The sequence below is a fragment of the Marmota monax genome, unplaced genomic scaffold (genome assembly GCF_021218885.2).
Source record: "Marmota monax isolate L192 unplaced genomic scaffold, Marmota_monax_Labrador192_F-V1.1 WCK01_AAM20220418_F8-fsc00037, whole genome shotgun sequence".
Lineage (NCBI taxonomy): Eukaryota > Metazoa > Chordata > Mammalia > Rodentia > Sciuridae > Marmota > Marmota monax.
Genome location: NW_026693245.1, coordinates 15166969 through 15187202, shown reverse-complemented (window position 1 = coordinate 15187202; position 20234 = coordinate 15166969). Strand labels below are relative to the sequence as shown.

General features: G+C 32.2%; 1 protein-coding gene across 5 annotated transcripts in view; it reads right to left on the bottom strand.

The window, feature by feature from the left end:
* The window catches only part of Ipo11 (importin 11), a 210906-nt gene that overhangs the window by 62435 nt on the left and 128237 nt on the right, over positions 1–20234 (bottom strand). For all 5 annotated transcript variants that reach the window (XR_006854389.2, XR_009227979.1, XM_046456311.2 and 2 more), the window contains exons 22-26: positions 19103–19179; positions 13275–13354; positions 12776–12856; positions 2289–2384; positions 1545–1658 (exon numbers count right to left, since the gene is read on the bottom strand). Coding sequence is in view for 3 of the 5 variants with exons in the window: in XM_046456311.2 (XP_046312267.1) it covers positions 1545–1658; positions 2289–2384; positions 12776–12856; positions 13275–13354; positions 19103–19179 (448 nt within the window). In the remaining 2 variants the exon portion in view is untranslated. The remainder of the gene's footprint in view (positions 1–1544; positions 1659–2288; positions 2385–12775; positions 12857–13274; positions 13355–19102; positions 19180–20234) is intronic.

Sequence of the window (20234 nt, the reverse complement as noted above, 5' to 3'; positions counted from 1 at the left end):
GAGGTGACTTACAATGAAGAGACTATACTAGATAATGTGGGTGGGCTTCAGCCAATTAGTTGAAGGCCTTGAGAGTAAAAATGTAGTTATTTACAAAAAACCAAAAAAATTCTGCCTCAAGAATGCAACATAGAAATCCTGCTTCAGTTTCTATTTATCAGACTTGTCAGCCCCTGCAATTATAAATGTCTTTTTTAAGTTTTAAAAGTTTTATTTATTTATATGTGGTGCTGAGAATCAAACCCAGTGCCTCACACATGCTGGGCAAGTGCTCTAGCACTGAGCCACAACCCCAGCCCAAACCGCCTCCCACACTGATACAATTAATTAGACTCACAAAGTAACATGTAATCAAGTGCACTATCATGTAGATTTAAAGAGAATCCTGGCAGGGTTTCCTTATATATGTTTTTCCACTTTTAGCACCTTTAAAAATGTATATTTAATACCAGAATCTCTACCTCATGGCTTTGATCTCGTAAAATGAACCTTATAGTCTCATTCTTTTGTATTTTAGTGTTCTTACATTTTTTCCAAGAAATGCTTCGACAAAATATTTATAATAATCAAGAAAACCCATATTAGTATATACCATTATTTATACTTTAGTGTAAACTGTGCGCTATGTACCCTGAAATGCCACGGTGAATTAAAAAAAATATTTTAAATTATTTTTTCAACTGTCAGATACTTCAAGAACTAGTAACCTCAAGAATTGTAACACTAAAGTCCTCTCTGTGATAACTTCACATCTAAGTAGAAGAGAAAATTAAGGTGCAAGTATCCAATTTGATTTCAAGGTCTGCAATATGCATCCTATCCAATATGGACACATACTCCATTAATCATAAAAGAATATAAACTGTTTTAACTATATAACTATGTAATATTATCTCTATCCAATTAAAAAAATTAATGAAAAAAATCTTTACTATCTATTCATAACAACAAAGGCTGGGTGGAATTCCTAATTTGTATTTCCTTTATGAATATATTTCCTGAAATTAGTTATATTTGTTTCAGTGATAAACCAAAATATTTCATAAATTGTCTCAATTCTAGAGATATCAAATGCACTCTATCCTCTACATCTTTATCCTGGTAGTTGGTTTCAGTTAAGATATTGTTTAATAAATCTTAACTAAAAAGGCCATTTTTCATAATATTTAAGACAGAAACTTTCTCAATCCATGGTATTAAAACAAGTTTGTTGAAAGAATGAAACAGACAATATATACATATATGCAAAACAATTCTGTTTCAGATTATTTAACAGTAAAGGAAGACTGTAACTATAAACAACTGAAAGTTCTATGGCTAAGCAGAACAAAATCACCTATTTTGAGCAAAATCAAAATGTAAAAGTTTAAATTGCAATTTACTAAATTCTTTTTCTTTCTTTTACCCCAAATAACAGGTAAAAATATCCAAAAGATAGAAATGTAAACATTTAAATACTTCAAAAGAACTTTATTATAAAGACTCATTATTTCATCAACTATTTTCAGTTTATATTTGGATAAATGTTTGCATAAAATTCTTACCTCCTGATTAAATTTATGTGCCATCTCATTAAGAAGTGAAGAAAAAAAACTAGTATTTTGTAGTAGGACCCGGCCCATAACTCCAAGATATGTGGACATCACTACAGGATACCTCTGTACAATTAAAATACAGCAAATGAAAAACTGTGTTAAGCTATAAGTACAATTATCAACAATCACTGATATGGTAACAGTCAACAGGAATATTAAAAAAAATTCTCCTTCATATTGCTTCTCTTTAGAATGAACTGCCAACATTGACTGAGTTCACACAAAATTACCAGATATACATAATACCTGGAAAATATTTATATATATTTATATGGATGATATATATTATGCATATATTGAGGTATAGTAAAAAGAAAGACTATTTATCAATGGTATACCTGTAGTTTCATACACTCAGTCCATAACAATACTAGCACTATTCCCCCCCATATTCTCAATAGTAAGGTACTAGAATTAAGTCACTAAATTTTACTCTACTTCAAATCATTGTGCGTGAATACACATATACATGAGTGAAAGAGATGTCAAAAGATGTCTATGTGGGAAAGTTTAAAAAAATTAAAGGTGCACAACTATCCTGAAAATGCACTTAATTTAATATGATCTAAATAAGAAAAGCTTTCCTTTTACATTTATCAGTGAGGAAGAAATGATTTTCCAATGAAGGAGAAAAATGAAAACTAGAACCATGGAGTCCAATTACTATCCTTAGAAGATTAAGAAAAATCTTACCTCCCCTTCTATAATACCCCTGAAAACACTGGGTAAAATTGGTTGAAACATTTGTGGACCTAATACTGGGTTCACTTTAAGGGCATTTTCCACAACCTAAAAATCAGAAAGGCACACTGGTAAATTCAATGTTGCAAGTCATTTGCTTCGTTTAAAACACAGAAAAGAAAAAGTACTACATTAAATATCATACACATAATTTGAGAAAACATATAAGTACATGAGGTATGCTATATCCTGGCATTAGATACACTTTTACAAAATGATCTATTAAAAACTACAATTCAATTTAAAAAGGTATATAATATTTAGACACATCTAAAAATCTTGCACAGAATTATATTTGATAATATCACACTGTGACAATGTAGGTAGCCCGCTGTTAAGATAATTCTTACCCTTCCATTTTAAACAAATAATCCTTAGAAAATGTTGCACTAATAGAGGCAGAAAGGCATTTAAAAACTATCAGTTTTTAATGGCGAAAGGCAAAGTTTAACATCAATTCTCACAGTCCAAAAATAAATCTACATTAAAGTTTATCCATAAGCTGAAGGGGTAGGTTGTATATATACTACATATTTATTAAATTAGAAATCAAATTTTTTCTTTTAAATATTATTAGTTGTATGACCTTTTCATATAAATACATGAAATAAAATTATTTTCATAGTGAGATGTTCCCTCTGTAACGAAAATGGGTAGGTATCAAATTCAAAGTGGGGTACAATTTTTTTTCTGTTTGTTGCTTTTATTTTTATTTTTTTTCAGAGTAAGGAAGACAGGGGTCAGGAAGCAGCAATGAGGACCAAGAAGGACTTCTACCCTATCTTTCCAGCCCAACTTATGCGGTGGGAATGAAAACAGACAAGGGCTGAGAAGTACTACCCTCAGAGCAGAGCCAGGTTTCCTTTGTGACTTCCAGCAGAGCTTTTCAAGATCACTACTACCCTGCATAACTTATTCCATGCACTAAAGAGGTTTTAGCCCCTCCAGTGGCCCTGCTCATTAAGTGATAACAGTGTGCTCCAAATACTATACAGTCAAAAACATGACCAGCATTTCTAAACATTCCCAAGGTAAGCAAGTAGCACAAATGGTTGACAATGTTCTTTAATTTGGAGTCAGAAGTGAAGGGAATGCCACCCAGAATATTAAAATATATAACTTTCTGTGGCCCAAGCACTATATCATCTAAGAAGTGATCCAGGAATAAGATACCAAATCCTGAGAGAGGAGATAAGATTCAAAAGAATTAAATCTGACCTCAATAAATTTTATTTAAAAAAAATTAGGTCTAGAAAGAAAAGAGACAAACTAGGAAAATATGTAGACTAGTAGGCAGAGTATCAGAGGTAGATGTCACTAGACACTCTATTTACCTGTGAGTGAAAAATAAGGCTATATGTTGATTGTTTAATACTCATTTAATGTCCCTCCCTCCCTCCCTCCCTCCCTCCCTTCCTTCCTTCTGAAACCTCAGTAAAACTATTGTAGTATTTTTGTAAAAAATTGTAGTATTTATTGTAAAAAGATGTTCGAGGCATGGGGACATAAGTTTAAGAACATGAAGGGGATGAAAGATGAAAGCAGGAGAGAAGAATTAAAGAGGAAATTGACTTATCAGATCAGAGAGAGCCAAGTCCTAAGATGGCAATAGAGAAAGCTGAGAAGCAATCAAATTCACCTCATATATCTTTTCTCTCTCCTTGAAAACACAGGAATTAGTAGAACCACAAACTTTTAGAAAAGAGAAATGGGGAGCTAAAAATTGGAAGAAAGAAAACAAGGACTGAAAATAAAGACAAGAAAGAAGATGACTGGTTGAAAGTCTATTTAAGAAATAAAGAGTGTGGGCAAGAGATATGGTTCAGCTGTAGAGCACTTGCCTACAGGTTTGATCCCCAGAAAGATGAACTTCTCACATCTGGGCAACCCACTACTGCTTCAGGAGAGAAACATAGTGTATTTTCTGTAAAGGTCTAAAACAGATTTCTTCCAGAGTAAAATGCCATCAATACCAGAAATAAAAACTTATAAGCCACATTAGGAACATAATCGTAAAACTACAGAACACTACATATAAGAAAAACTATAATCCCGGAAAAGAAGGGAGCTGGGAGTAGAGAGTCAGTATGGCTCTGGAAGAAACTTCTTGAAAACTGAATAATAGAACACCTGATGTGTTTAAACATTGAGCTAAGACATGTCAGAGAGTTTAGTATATACAAAATCTTATACCAAAAAAGATAACTACTAATTTCAGAAACTACAAAAACATTATACAGAAAAAGAAGTAATTACAGCTAACTACACATTTCAGCTCTGAAAATAAATATATATATATATATATATACTTTAAAATTCATATGAATTTTAAAGTAAACATTAAAAACTGATGTAAAAGATGGGAATAGGAGACAGTAGAATGAATTGGACATAACTTTCCTTTCCTTATATATAAATACACGACCTGATGTAGAATATTGTGTAACTTTACATCATGTAAAACCTTAAGAATGGGATCCTAATTAAAGTAAGTTATGCTCCATGTACGTATAATATGTCAAAATACATTCTACTGTCATGTATTATTTAAAAAAGAACAAATTTAAAAAACACAAAAAATTTGATGTAACAAGAACACAACTTTTTGAAGACGAAAATAAAGAGGAGGTGCAAAGTCAATAAATGTCATGAGGGAACAATGCAAAGGTATTAATTAAAGACACAAAGTCACATACACATCAGCTCAAAGCAATACAAGTGGTCACCTCTGAGCAAGGAGAAATGTCTGGCTAGGGGAGACAGACTATAGCTTTTTAAAGAAATCTTTTAGTATCTAGTTGTTCTAAACTAAGTTATAGAAAACTCTTGATTAACTTTCTATACAGATGGGCTGGGGATGGCTCAAGCGGTAGCACGCTTGCCTGGCATGCGTGCGGCCCGGGTTCGATCCTCAGCACCACATACAAACAAAGATGTTGTGTCTACCGAAAACTAGAAAAAAAAAAAAAAAATATATATATATATATATATATATATATATATTCTCTCTCTTTCTCTAAAAAAAAAAAAATTCTATACAGAATAGAGGAGGAAAGGGAAGGGTCTGAAGAGAATTTATGGCATAAAATACAGCTGTGGTTGTGGTCCCAACCCATAAGAATCCTTGTAGATTTTTCCTTTTTTGCTCTGATGATGGAGACATGAGGCAGTATAAGAAGGAACGAATGAAAAAAAAATATTATACACACATATTATATATATGTGTGTGTGATTTTTAAATAATAACTCATTTACATATATTAAATACAAACAATGCTCTATCATTATGCATGCTATTAACATATAATGGTATAACTGTTGTGTAAAGGACCCACAAGTATTTCAAAACTAAACTGGAGTATTTGTAGTCCAAAGAGTCACACAACTAGTCAGTACTGAAGTCATGATATACACATGGGCACTCTGACTTCAGGATCCATACTCTCAGCCCTGTTGTCTGCAGTGTAAGTTTAAATCAAGGTGAGGAAAATGAGATAGTTTTGAAAAATTTATGCAGAAAAATGCCATTATCAGCCTGGGGTAAGAAGTGTGGAAAAGAATCAAGAGAAAATTCAAAGTAGAACTTATTGTATTGAGAAAAACAATTGAATAGAGGACCAAAGGTGAAGAAGTTTTGCACTGCTCATAGTTTTCACTTTTGGTTAAATGGGTACAGTTCTGGTGCAAATAATAACAATGAGGAGCTATTGATGTACTAAATCTGAGATGTCTGTGGGAAATTCATATGGAACAGTCCTATATTATTCTGTCTTATTTATATTCTGAAAATCACTCTGAAGTTTTATATACAAATCTTCATCCCTTCTGAAATTGACACAGTACTCCACTTTATGGTTAATATGCTTCTAACCATCCACTCACCTATTACTAATTACTTTTTATTAGCATTTTGCTGTTACCAATAGGATCTTTTTGCATTTCCCTTTTCTGAATATACCTGCAAAAGACTGTTTCTTAAAACCCTGTGAAAAATGCAGGCTTATTTTTTTCTGCCTCACAATCTATTGATTTAGGCTTACACTGAATTACAAAGTGGTTAAAAGCATGGGTCCCGAAGTCAGAATGCCTATGTTTATATCAAGGATCCAATACTTACTAGCTGTGTGACCTTGAAAAAATCAATTACCTCTTTATTATTTAATTTCTCATCTGTAAAAATGGGGAAAAAACAGTACTATTATCATATGCTTATGTAAGGACTAAATGAACTCTACATGTTATGTTCTTAGAAATATGCAGCATATAATAAATATAAATAATGATATTAGCTATTATAGTTAGTAGAGAATAAATGACACCGTAAAAATATTTGTGTCATCTTAAGCCATAGAGAATAAAAGTAACTTGGCTTAATAATGCTAGATATGACAAGAGAGAAATCAGAGCTTCAAAATTCAAAGTGATATCTCCACATATTTCAAATTTAAAAACTGTTAACAATTTAGAGTATTTTTAGAATATAATTGTACTCTTCTAGGTAACTTTCAAGTCACAGAATAAGGTCTATTTTTGCTTTAAACCATTTGCTCCTAAGCAGGCTTACGGGTCTCTCTATCCAACTTTCTTAATATTGTAATTTTCTGTTTCAAAGAACAAAGATGTTTCCTGCAGGTACTGTCAGAAATTAGTCTAACAGTGACATTTAGTTAAAAAAAAATCAAGAATGTTATATAGTATGCTATATCAAGAAACAGTATCTGAAAAATATTGAAAATAGTGAGCTAATATTAAAGACCATTCTTATAGCTATAAGAGAACTCTGAAAACAGCAAAAGCCAAAAAATTTGAGCATTATTTTACCCTTCAATTGGCATAAAAGTGCCATTGTCCTAAAATATTCCTTTACATAAACACAAACACACACACACACACACACACAAAATTGTGGTAACTAGTATATTCCTAGTAGCCATTTATTAAAAAAACAAAATTCAGTTTCAGATTTCAAGTCAAATAAAGAATTTTAGGTATAGCAATCAATAAGTATATAAAAATATGGTCCATCACATCATCAGATCTCAATTTTTAATTCAAGTATTAGTACCCTATTAATGACCTTACTATTGGCATACTTACAGAGAAACTGCCTTAATCTCTAATCTATATTAAATGTTACAAATATCTTACTATGTATTTGGATTGTACCTGATTTGTGCTGAATCATACAACCAAAAAAGTTAGATACAATTGAGGGAGATATAAAAATATCACTGTCTCCACACTTCAAAGGAAAAGGGAAAAGAAATGAGTATTTGCTATTAAAATTATAATGGTAGTGCACAGTATATAAGTTTGGAATTTTCCATAATAAAAATTATTTTGAGCCAGGCTCAGTGGTGCATGCCTATAATCCCAGGGAACTGGGAGGCTGAGGAAGGAGGATCATAAGTGCAAAGCCAGCCTCAGCAAATTAGTAAGACTTTGTCTCAAAATAAAAAATAAAAATGGCTGGAGATGTGGGTCAGTGGTTAAGCACCCCTAGGTTTAATCCATGGCACCAAAAGGAAAAAAAACTGAAATACTGTATTATTCTGAAAAGAAAGAAACATGATTAATTTTAATTAAGAGTCAAATGAGATAGATATGTAGCTATTTATTTATTTATTTATTTATGGTCCCGAGATTGAACCCAGGGGTACTTAAGCACTGAGCAATATTCCCAGTCCTTTTATATTTTTTTATTTTGAGACAGGGTCTTGCTAAATTGGTTGCCTAGGGCCTCACTAAATTGCGGAGGTTGGCTTTGAACTTGCAATCCTCCTGCCTCAGCTGCCTAAGTCGCTGGGATTACAGGTATGTGCCACCACACCAGGCTGTAGTTCTTGCTAATAATCTACTATCATTGTATAAATCACCTGCTTAGTTTTTAAAGTAAACTTATAATCTTTATTTAAGCATTTATTTAGAAGAGATAGTCAAAAAAAAATGAGATAGAACAACTTGGTTTGCCTTGTTTTATAAATAGCCTAAGATCTAGTATCCAAATAAAATTGTCTACACGTGTAGAGCTTATTTTCCCCAGAGGAAGATTACATAAAATAGCTACATAATTACATAAAAATAACCAACATGTTACCTAACTTTATCTAAGAAGTAGGTAAAGTTTTTACCCCTGTTTTATAGATGAAAACTGAGAGAGTAATTTGCCCATATCACACAGCTATGAAATATCCAAGCCAATGTTCTAACCTGCCAGTCTCTCATCAGTCCAGTCTTACATGACATGCTACCTCCTATGTTGTGAGTTAAAAAGAAATAATAAAGTCAGGTGCAGTGGTGCATGCCCGTAATGCCCACGGTTCAGGAGGCTAAGGCAGGAGATCCTTGAATTCAAGATCAGTCTTAGCAACTTAGAGGCCCTAAGCAACTCAGCAAGACCCTGTCTCTAAACAAAAATATAAAAAGGGCTGGGGATGTGGCTCAGTGGTTAAGGGCCCCTGAGCTCGATCCCCAGTACCAAAAAAAAAAAAGTAGTAAAAAGGAACTAAATATCCTCCTTAAAACATCCTAAAATCTTGCCTTCTTTTTCTTTTCTTTTTTGTTGTACTGGGTATCAAACCCAGGGCCTTGTCTAATACTTAATGAAAAGTTTTGCAATGACTATTTCAAATAACTCACAAATTGTCTTTCAACAATTACTTTACTAGTAATAATGTTGCAGAAACCCTTAAAACAAAAACAGCTGTCAAATCAAATGTGAGAAATGATCTATTTTCTTAATCATTTAAAATACATGAATTATAATTAAAACATAAATTTCAAATATTGCATAGTTACAGATTATTAAAAATCATTTGGCATAACTCCTTATAAAATAAATGAGGAAACTGAAGCCCAGAGTATTCTCAAGAGCTTTATAAGCAGCAGCGCTGGATGTGCAAACAAAGACACAGGGCAAGGACAAAATTCCAAATGAATTACCATCAGGCTTGAAATGGCATTTCTATTGCTGTGCAATATTTAACATAAAAACTCTGGATTCCCTGCCTTCAAATTTTATGTATGTATTCTGAGAAAACAGAACACATATTCAGTGAACACTGGGTAATGGAGAAGCTTATAAGTTAGGAGAGATCTTCTGGAAGAAAAAGACTGAAAACACACACACACACACACACACACACAATCTACATACAAGTAAAAAAATGACCTAGCAATTTTCTCTTGTTTTGATTACTTCCATGTTTCCAATCACTTTTTCTTCAATCAGAATTAAGTCCAAAGTGTCAGTTCTTTGTTACTGACCCCACTTCTAAGAAGAAATTGTCACCAATGGAAAAGATAGCTTAAAGCTGAGATTGTGGAAGACAGATGAAGTTCTTCAATACCATTATATATTGCTACTATGTCAATTTGGTAAAGACGTAAATGCAATAAAAATTCACAAAAACATTTTAGTAAACAATATATCTAATGTTTCTTGTAAGTTTTGGAGCTATAAAAGATTAAAACTAATATGGTAAAGACTGACAGATAAGTGCGGCAGACCAGGGTTGAGGTATCCAGGGTCTCAATAAGCCACATGCACAGATTCCTATTATTAACTCCTTCCCAGTCCACCTGCTTTTTTGGTGGCATATATTCTCATTCTTTAGTAAACTCCTTGCTCTAAAAAAGAAACAAAAGAATTAAGCCAAAATTAAGAAAACGAGTTCTACCATATATTTTATTTACTGTCTTTATTTTGGTTCTAAATTTCTATTTGAATTCAAATATAAAACAGTAAAATTAAGACAAAGTTCTGAAAAATATATTTGATAAATGGACTTTTGTGGAAAATCAGCACTAACCAAAAACTGTTCTTATTTCAACTCTTCCTGTGTTCTTTACCTAACATGATATACAACTTCAATTATTGTCCATTCTTGCCAACTCTTTCAGAAAACAAAAACTCTTGCCTCTTTTCCACACAAACCTTCCATATACACTCTAGATTAGTAACCTCAATCCTTTATATAATCTATAATCATTGTCCATTCTTTCTGTTTTTCTCTCTTTTTTTTTAATAAGGGCACTTTACTACTGAGCTACATCTCTCCTCCTTTTCAATGTTTTAAATTTTGAGACAGGCTGGCCTCAAATTTGTAATCCTCCTGCCTCAGTCTCCTGAGCTGTGGGATGACAGATGTATGCCACTGTGGTTTGGTGAACCATTTTCTCTTCCATTGGATTCCTTTATCTACAAAACCTACTCAGACCAAGTTTCCCTCACTACCTTTCCACACACAAAAGTAATTTTACTTTTTTAGTAGTAAGTTCCTGTTATGAGCTGAATTGTCTCTGTGCTGTCTATCCCCCACCTCCGCAAAGAGTATGTTGAAGTCCTAACCTCTGGTACATGTGACTGGACAGTGACCTTATTTGGAAAAAGAGCCTTTGCACGAATAATCCCAGTAAATGAAGATATTAGAGTTGGCTCTAAATTCATCCTTACTAGTGTCCTTATAAGAAAATATAAAAACAGAAGGGTGGAGAGATGTCATGTGAGGCAGAGATTGAAGTGGGTGATTCATCTACAAAGCCAAAGAATGCCAAAAAAAAAAAAAAAAAAAAAATTGCCAATGATCACCAGAAACTAAGAGATACACTTGAAATTGATTTTCCTGGGGTCTTTACAGAGATAGTATGGGCCCTATCTACAGCTTGACTTTGAATGATAAAATTAATAAACATTATAGGTAAAATTTCTGATGTTTTAAACTACCAAAGTTGTCATGTACTTTGCTATATATCCCTAGGATATCAAGACAGTCCTTAATGATCTCCTCAAGAACCTTCCTTTTCTCAAAAATTTTTAAATTAACGCTTCAGTTAAGCTGAAATATAACTCCAGTTAACAAGCACTAAAAGTGTTTTAAATAACATCATTATCCCCACCCTGAACAGAGAATCCTACAGTATTTTCTCTGTCCTTAATCTTATTCACTTCTGTGTAGTATTACACATTTTATTAGTCTTATTCATACTTCTTAGGGTTGCCTGAATTAGCAAATAATTATGTTTTATTCTGGCAGTAGTGACCCCTACAACTTTTAAAAACTCAGCTCACATTTTAAATCCTTCTTCCTAAAAAACAGTTCTCTGCAAAATGCTGAGTTAAGTGACCACTTCTATATTCTTAGAGTGATATAAACAGTTAACAATGATTCCTACCAAGAAGTACTTACAAAAATCACATGAGAAACTTTTTGAAAAACAACAACAACAAAAAACTATTATGTCCTGTGTTCTACCTAAATTTTCAAGAAGTCCATCAGGTGATTTTGAGATGCTTCTGATTCAAACTCACTAATTTTATATAACACTGAATACTGAGCAGTTGTTTACCTGTCTCCTCTTCCCCCTAAAACTGAATTACTTAAGAGTAGGAATTGACATTTTCTTATCACCTAGGCCTAGCAGAAAAGAGTATTAACAACCAAATACCAGAAGTTGGCAAATTTAGGCCCTTGGACCAAACTCCACTGCAGGATTTTGTAAACAAGGTCATTACTGAGACATAGCCATAGTCATTCATTTACATATCATCTATGATTACATGCATACTACCATAGCAAGCTTGAATTAGTTGAGACAAAGATTGTATGACTCATAAAACCTAAAATCTTTACTACCTGGTTCTTAATAGAAAAATTTGCTGATTCTTAACCTACAGAATAAATGACTGAGGACGACCTCAAACTTGTGATCCTCCTGCGTCATCAGACTTCCAGGTCACTAATATTACAGGCATGAACCATCCAAAAGGCCAGAAGTCAACTCATATCTGACTTAGAACAAACTAAGAAATTAGAAATTCAACAGCTACACCTTCTCTCAAAGTCTATACATAAAATATGTACGTATAATATGCACATGTAAAGGTAAGTTTTAATACAGATTTATGCACGTATTTGTTTACATGTAAATAAATATATATTTAACACTATATCTTTAACATAGATATACTACATAAAGATAATATATAACTTTGAGGCTTTTGGTTATTAATTATACATAACCTCAACAAACTTAATACTCTAACTTCAACACCTAAATGAAATTAAAACTACCAAATTATACAGTGAAAAATCTGACCCAAAAGTAGGCTAACAAACTGAAGACAGTCTTCAGACAAAGTTGGTTTTTAAAACCTTGCAACACAAAATGAATTCTCAGAACAGGCAACATCCCAATTAGCTGAGATTGTTGAAGATCTACAATTACATTTTAACAAGATTTCCAGTGATCTTTCTGTACAAATTTGAGATTAAACCAAATGAATATTGCTAAAACAAAATACCACATTCAGAATTACGGCAACTCTTCTTGCCAACAACCACAACCAAATGAAGGTACAACTTCACAAAACATTCAGAGATATTAAACTTAACAGGTAATTTTTTAAATCATCTGATGGTGACAAAAGATGACAATACCTTGAGCACTTGAACTTGACCTTCTGTAGTAATTTCCTTTAACAGCTCACAAAAGGACTGACAAAGACCCACTGCATATGTCTGAAATTCAATCCAAAGACAATATAAGAATATATTTGTAATATCAAAAAGGCATAAATTCACTTTGAGACTCATTATTACCTATTTGAGAAGTATATGCTAAAGGTCTAAGCATATGAAGTTTTTCAACTAAAAGTCTTAGGATTAAGGAAAAAAAGATTATGCCTCACAAAAATAGTTTATTGATACACTGATTTTTATAGAAATGAGGATATATTTATTTAAATAGCACAGTTCCTGCATTATATAACAATGGAGCGGCACGTATCACATCTTCCTTGCAGTGGGGAATGCTCACAGTGAATTTTTCCCCATTAAATTAACAAAATAATCTTAAATTTTGAAATGACAATAATAAACAATAATAATAATAAACATAATAACTACTTAATTTCTTACAAACACTACTCCAACATACCTGTAAAAATTCTGTTGATGATAAAAAGATATAGCCATTGATGATCTTAAAACAGGTTCTGAGATTTTCTGAACTTAGTTCTGCCAAAACAATAATTTTCAAAATAAAGAACAAATTAATTCATTGTTCAAATCAGTTTAAGTGATAAAAACAATCAGAAAATAATTTGACCCAACCTTTCATTTCAATCTAAATTTTTAGTGATAAAATGGCAAATAACATGTGACTGAATCATTTTATCATTATATTTTGACGCTTAAATGAACTCAATGAGCATTTACTCAGTATACTGCACTGTCACTGAATATTCTATTTTACTTATGAAAAAAGTTCCCTACTATAATCCCAAAGTATTATATTTTGTTCAGGTATTCAATTCTTGGGCTTTGTTCTTCAAATCTGCTCCCCATAAAAAAATCTACATATAAAAAATGTTCTTAAACATGGAATTTCCAGGATGAAAAAAAAAATTTTTTTAATTGATCCAAATGTACATGAAGTGAATATAGTTGTAATAATGTATGGCAAGTTTCAGATATAGATGATAGTGTGGAGTTATGTTTTGATCTGTATAATTATAAATAATCTATATTCTATGATATACTTATTGTATGTAGGAAGATATAAAATTGCAATGCACCATCATTTGGTCACATTCAATTTTAATAAAATTATTACTTTGCATTTGAAAAGAAATAGCTAAAATTTACCTTGGTGAAAATTACCTTCTTATTACTTTCCCTTTCTCTCTTTCACCACCCTCTTTTTTCCTCTCCAATTTGCCCAATCTCTCTTCCTCCCTCCTTTTAGCCCCCACTTAAAGCAAGTTTACCAGATTTAACAATTAATTTTTCAAGTATTTTTTTTAAATTGTCGATGGACAAATATCTTTATTTTATTTTATTTTTTTATGTGGTGCTGAAGATTGAACACAGTGCCTCACGTGTGCGAGGCAGCTGCTCTACCAATGAGCTACAGCCTCAGCCCAACAACTAATTTTTGGTCTGTTCCAGAACTTCAATTTAGGTTTATACCTGAATTTGAGAAACTTGAGAACAACTGCAAAAAAATTTTGTTCATATGAAGTTGAACAGAATGAGGCTTGGTTGAAAAATGATCATAGTAAATAGGGCTCAGGGCCATCTCTTATTAAAGTAGTGCTGATATTGGGATCAGCAGAGGTCAAACATTAAATTAATACATCATCATCAGGATATTCACCCAACCCTGGGATCTTAAAGAAAAAACAAAAACAAAAAACAACTCACAAAGTAGTCCTTCGTTTAAAAAAAGCCAAACCTATACCAGCAGATGGGTAGACATACAAACAATATGAAAAAGCAAGGGAACAAACCATCCCAAACAACCCATAATGCTTCAACAACTGACTTTTTGACTATGGAGGAAATGTCAAAGAAGGAATTTAAAAAGCTTACAGTTGGGGCTGGGCTTGTGGCTCAGCGGTAGAGTGCTCGCCTAGCACATGGGAGGCCCTGGGTTCAATCCTCAGCACCACATTAAAATAATGGTATTGTGTCCAACTACAACTAAAAAATAATTAAAAAAAAAAAAAACTTATAGATAAGCTGTTCCATGAGCTAAAAGACAATGTAAGGAGTGAAATCACAAAGAAAATATAGAAAGTGAAAAATCACTTCAAAAAAAAGAGATATTCCAAAAAAAAAAAAAACCAAGCAGAAATCCTCAAAATAAAGAAATCAATAAACCAAATCCAAATTTCAATGGAAAGCATAACCAATAGATTAGACTACTTTGAAGACAGACTGAAAACAAAGTATATAATCTTGAAAATGAAGTCAACCAAAGAAAAAAGATGTTATGAGACAATGAACAGAATATTCAAGAAATGTGGGATGACATTAAAAGACCAAATTTAAGATTCATGGGGATAGATGAAAGCTCTGAAACACAAACTAAAAGAATGCACAATCTTTTCAATGAAATAGTATCAGGAAATTTTCCAAACCTTAGGAATAAAATGGAAAGTCAAATACAGGAGACATATAGGATACCAAATACACAAAATCACAACAGATCCATTCCAAGACACATTATTATAAAAATTTTTTAATGTAAAAAGGATAGAATCTTAAAAGCTGCAAGAGAAAAATGTATGGTGACATCTAAAGGTAAGCCAATTTGAATTTCAACAGATTTCTCAACCCAGATGCTTAAAAAAATTATATCTATTTATCTATCTCAAGCTCTGAAAGAAAATACTTGTCAACCAAGATTACTATACCTAGCAAAATTAAGTATTAGAACTAAAGATGAAATAAACATTTTTTACAATAAACAAAAGCTAAAAACTTCATAACTAGAAAGCCTGTACTACAAAACATACTAAATATTTTAAGAAGTAAAAAATAAAAATGGAAACAAGCATAGACACAAATTGCACTAGAACAATAGTAAATCAAAGGAGAAGCAAACCCAATTTAAACATTAGAAATAAATCAAAATGGCAGGAAGTAAAAAAAATCTCTCAATATTACCGAATGTAAATGATCTAAACTCTTCAATCAAAAGACACAGGTGGCAGATTTGTTTGAAAAACAAGACCCAAAAATATGCTATCTGCAAGAGATTCACCTCACAGGCAAAGACATCCACAGATTGAAGGTAAAAGGATGGAAAAAACAGCATTCACATCACATAGATCTCGAAACTAAGCAGGAGTTATTATTCTCGTATCAGATAAAGTGGACTTCAAGCCAAATTAATTAGAAGAGACAAAAAGGTCATTTCATACTGCTTAAGGGAATCACACATCACCAAGATACAATGGTCATAAATATTTATGCCCCAAACACTGGAGCATCTATGTATATCAAACAAACACTATTCAATATTAACAATCAAATAGATCACAATACAGTATACTGGATGAGTTTAAAATGCCTCTCTCATCACTGCATATATCACACAAACAAAAAATAACTAAGAAGTGGGGTTGTAGTGGCACATGCCTACAATCCCAGAAGCTCTGGAGGCTGAGGCAGCAGGATCAAGAGTTCAAAACCAGCCTCAGCAAAAGTGAAGTGTTAAGCAACTCAGTGAGACTCTGTTTCTAAATAAAATACAAAATAGGGCTGGGTATGTGGTTCAGTGGTTGAGTGCCCCTGAGTTTAATCCCTGGTACCTCCCCCCACAAAAAAATAGCCAAAGATATTGCCTTAAGATATCTACAGAATATTTCATCCATCAATAACTGAATGCACTTTCCTCTCAACAAAACATGGGACATTTTCTAAAATGGACCGTATTTTAGGTCATAAAGAAAATCTTAGCAAATACATAAAATGGAGAATACCTTGCATTGTATCAGATCATAATGGAATGAAATTAGAAAACAACAATAAGATAAAAAATAGAAAACACTCTTAATTCCTGGAGATTAAATAATATATTTTTAAATGAAGAATGGCTAGCAAAAGAAATCAAGGGAAAAATTAAAAAAAAATACTTAGAGGTAAATGAGAATAGTGATACAATATATCTAAATCTCTGAGACAATATGAAGGCCTTTCTAGGAGGAAAGTTCACAGCATTGAGCTCAGACATTAAAAGAACAGAAAGATACCAAATAAATAACATAACATTACATCTTAAAGCCCTGGGGTGGGGGTGTACCAACGACAAAATTAGAAGAAGACAGGAAATAATTAAAATCAGAGCCAAAATCAGTGAAATTGAGATTTAAAAAAATTACAAAAGATAAAACAAAACAAAGAGTTGGTTTTTTGACATTTTAATATTGTTAAACCCTTAGCAAACTAATCAAAAAAGGGGGGTAAAAACTGAAATTTTCAAAGACTGAGATGAGAAAGGACATATCACCACCTATACTACTAAAATCCAGAGGATCATCAGAAACTATTTTGAAAATTCATATTCCAATGACCTACTTAGAATAGCTCCACAATATGGACACATTCCTAGAAACATATGACCTACCCAAACTTAACCAGGAGGATATAGAAAACTTAAACAGATCAATCTTAAGTAACGAAATTGAACCTGTAATCAAAAGCCTTCCAACAAACAAAAGTCCAAGTCATCAAGTTCTAACAGACCTTTCAAGAAGAACTAATACCAATTCTCCTCAAATTATTCCACAAAATATAAAAGGAAGAAATTCTGCCAAACTCATTCTACGAAGTCAGAATCATTAATGCCAAAAATAGACAAAAGACATATCAAAAAAAGAAAACTTCAGACCAATATCCTTTATGAACATAGATGCAAAAATTGTTAATATTGGCAAACTGCATACAAAAACACATTAAAAAGACAGTGCAACATGATCAAGTGAGTTTTATCCCAGAGATGCAAAGTTGGTTCAAGATACGGAAACCAATAAATACAATTCACCATATAAATAGACTTAAAAATAAGAATCCCATGATTATCACAATAGATGCAGAAAAAACATTTGACAAAGTATAAAACCCATTCATGTTTAAAACACTAGAAAAACTAGGGATAGAAGAAACTTACCTCAACATTGTAAAGACTATATACAATAAACCCAAGGTCAACATTATTCTGAAAAAAGAAAAACTGGAGGCATTTCCTCTAAAAATAGGAACAAGACAAGGATGTTTACTTTCACTACTGCCATTCAACACAGTCCTTGAAAACCAAGCAAGAGCAATCTGGTAAGAGAAAGAAATTAAAGGGATACAAATAGGAAAAGAAGAGCTCAAATAATCAGTTTGCCGACAATATGATCCTATATTAAGACCCCAAAAACTGTAACAAAAGATTTGTAGAACTCATAAATGAGTTCAGCACAGTAGCAGGATTCAAAATTAACACCCATAAATCAACTGCATTCCTATACTCCAAAGATGATTCTGCTAAAAAAGAATTTAGGAAAATTATCCCATTCACAACAGTTTCAAAAAGAATAAAAAATACTTGGGAATCAATCTAACAAAAGAGGTGAAAGGCCTCTATAATGAAAACTATAGAACACTAAAGAAAGAAATGGAAAAAGACCTTAGAAGAAGGAAAGACCTCCCATGTTCTTTGATAGGCAGAATTGATACTGTCAAAATGGCTATACTGGGCTGTGACTGTGGCTCCAGTGGTAGCACACTTGCCTGGCATGTGAGGCACTGGGTTTAATTCTTAGCACCACATATAAATAAATAAATAAAACAAAAGTCCAACAACACTTAAAAAAAAAAAGCGGGGACTGGGGTTGTGGCTCAGTGGTAGAACGCTTGCCTAGTATGTGCAAGACACTGGGTTCAATCCTTGGCACCACATAAAAATGAATAAATAAAATAAAGGTGTATAAAAAATGTTTTATCTGTTTTAAAAAAAAGAAGCTGGATACAATCTTAGGATAACAAAAGTAACTTTATTACATACTATTTTAATTATATATTTAAAAAAATTTTTTTCCCTGTGTTTTTGGTCCTGGGGATCAAATCCAGGGTATAACACTTGCTAGGAAAACACCCACACTAACCTACATCCCCAGCCTTTTTTTGTGTGTTGTTGTTGTTCTTGTTCTTGAGAGAGGATCTTGCTACGCTGCCGTGGCTGGTTTTGAATTTGTGATCTTCTTGCCTCAATCTCCAAACTAGATGAGATTATAGGTACATACCACCATGCCTATTATTCTTAAAAGTTATATAGAATAATGTAGAAACTTAAAAACACAATTCACCTTATTTCTTAACATCAGGGACTCTTTTTAAGAATAATGGAAGGTATGATTTAAAGTTAGCTACAATATCCCCAAATTATGGCTGAATTAAAAAATATTAATTAGTTTATGCTTTAACACTTACCAAGAAGTGGTGACATATTCTGAAATACACGAAGCAACTCTGGTGTAATACATGGGCTATTCTCCAATGTTACTAACCTAGGTAGAAAACCACAGATGATTAAATCATTTTCATGCCCATTAATGCTACTAATACAATAATATGAATATAAAAAGTTTTCTCTAAAGGATAAAACAGTAGATAAAACATACAGTTATAAAAACTATTTACAAAAATTGGCAAATACCTCAAAATAAATACCTATGCGTAGATTATGTAGTATTATTTCTTCATATATAACAATAATAGTAAGGAAAGTATTTACTAAAGTATGGATAATAATGAAATTATAATTTTAAAGCAAAAGTATGATTAATATGGTGAAAAGGGGGAAAATTATCTTGTTTTTCTGATTTTCTTGAAATGCTCTTGTGCGACATGTAATTTATATGCCCCTTCAACAAGAAAATGGACTAATATTAGTAAAATGATAGGCTAAATACTTTCTAAATATGAACTTAAAACAAAAAAGTGCGATTACAAGCCAATCTAACACCCTTAGCAATCTACAACAATCAATGTATAAAAAATTATATAAATTATGGTTTATCACAGAAGTGTGTGACTGGTTTATCTATCTCCCCTAAGCCCCAGAGAACTTAAAGGAGAAAACCATGATTATCATAATAGCAGCAAAAAAGAAAAAAAATACTATTAAAAATAGTAATTGCTATAAAAATTCTTACCTGATTATAAATAGAAAGGAAATTCCACAAGAAAGTACCAAATACTCATAGTAAATATACTTATCGATGATGACATGTTGAAACTGTCCTCTTGAAAAGCAGGAATAAGCCTCTAAACACTGTAATACCTTGTCTACCTCCATAATTATTCAGTTTACGTATGAAGGGCCTCTAATATGCCAAGCAAGTTAGTAAAAGATACAAGAATAAGAGAGACTATCAATATATGAACATCAACAGACTCTCTATATGCCAAAAATCAATAGTTAAGAAATAACTGGATGATGTTATGTCTCACAGACACAAAAATCCACCATCACAAAGATGTCAATTCTCACTGTTAAACAATTAAGCAGTTTAACACAATTTCAGTTCAAATCCCTATAGAGTTTTTTCTGGAAATTAGG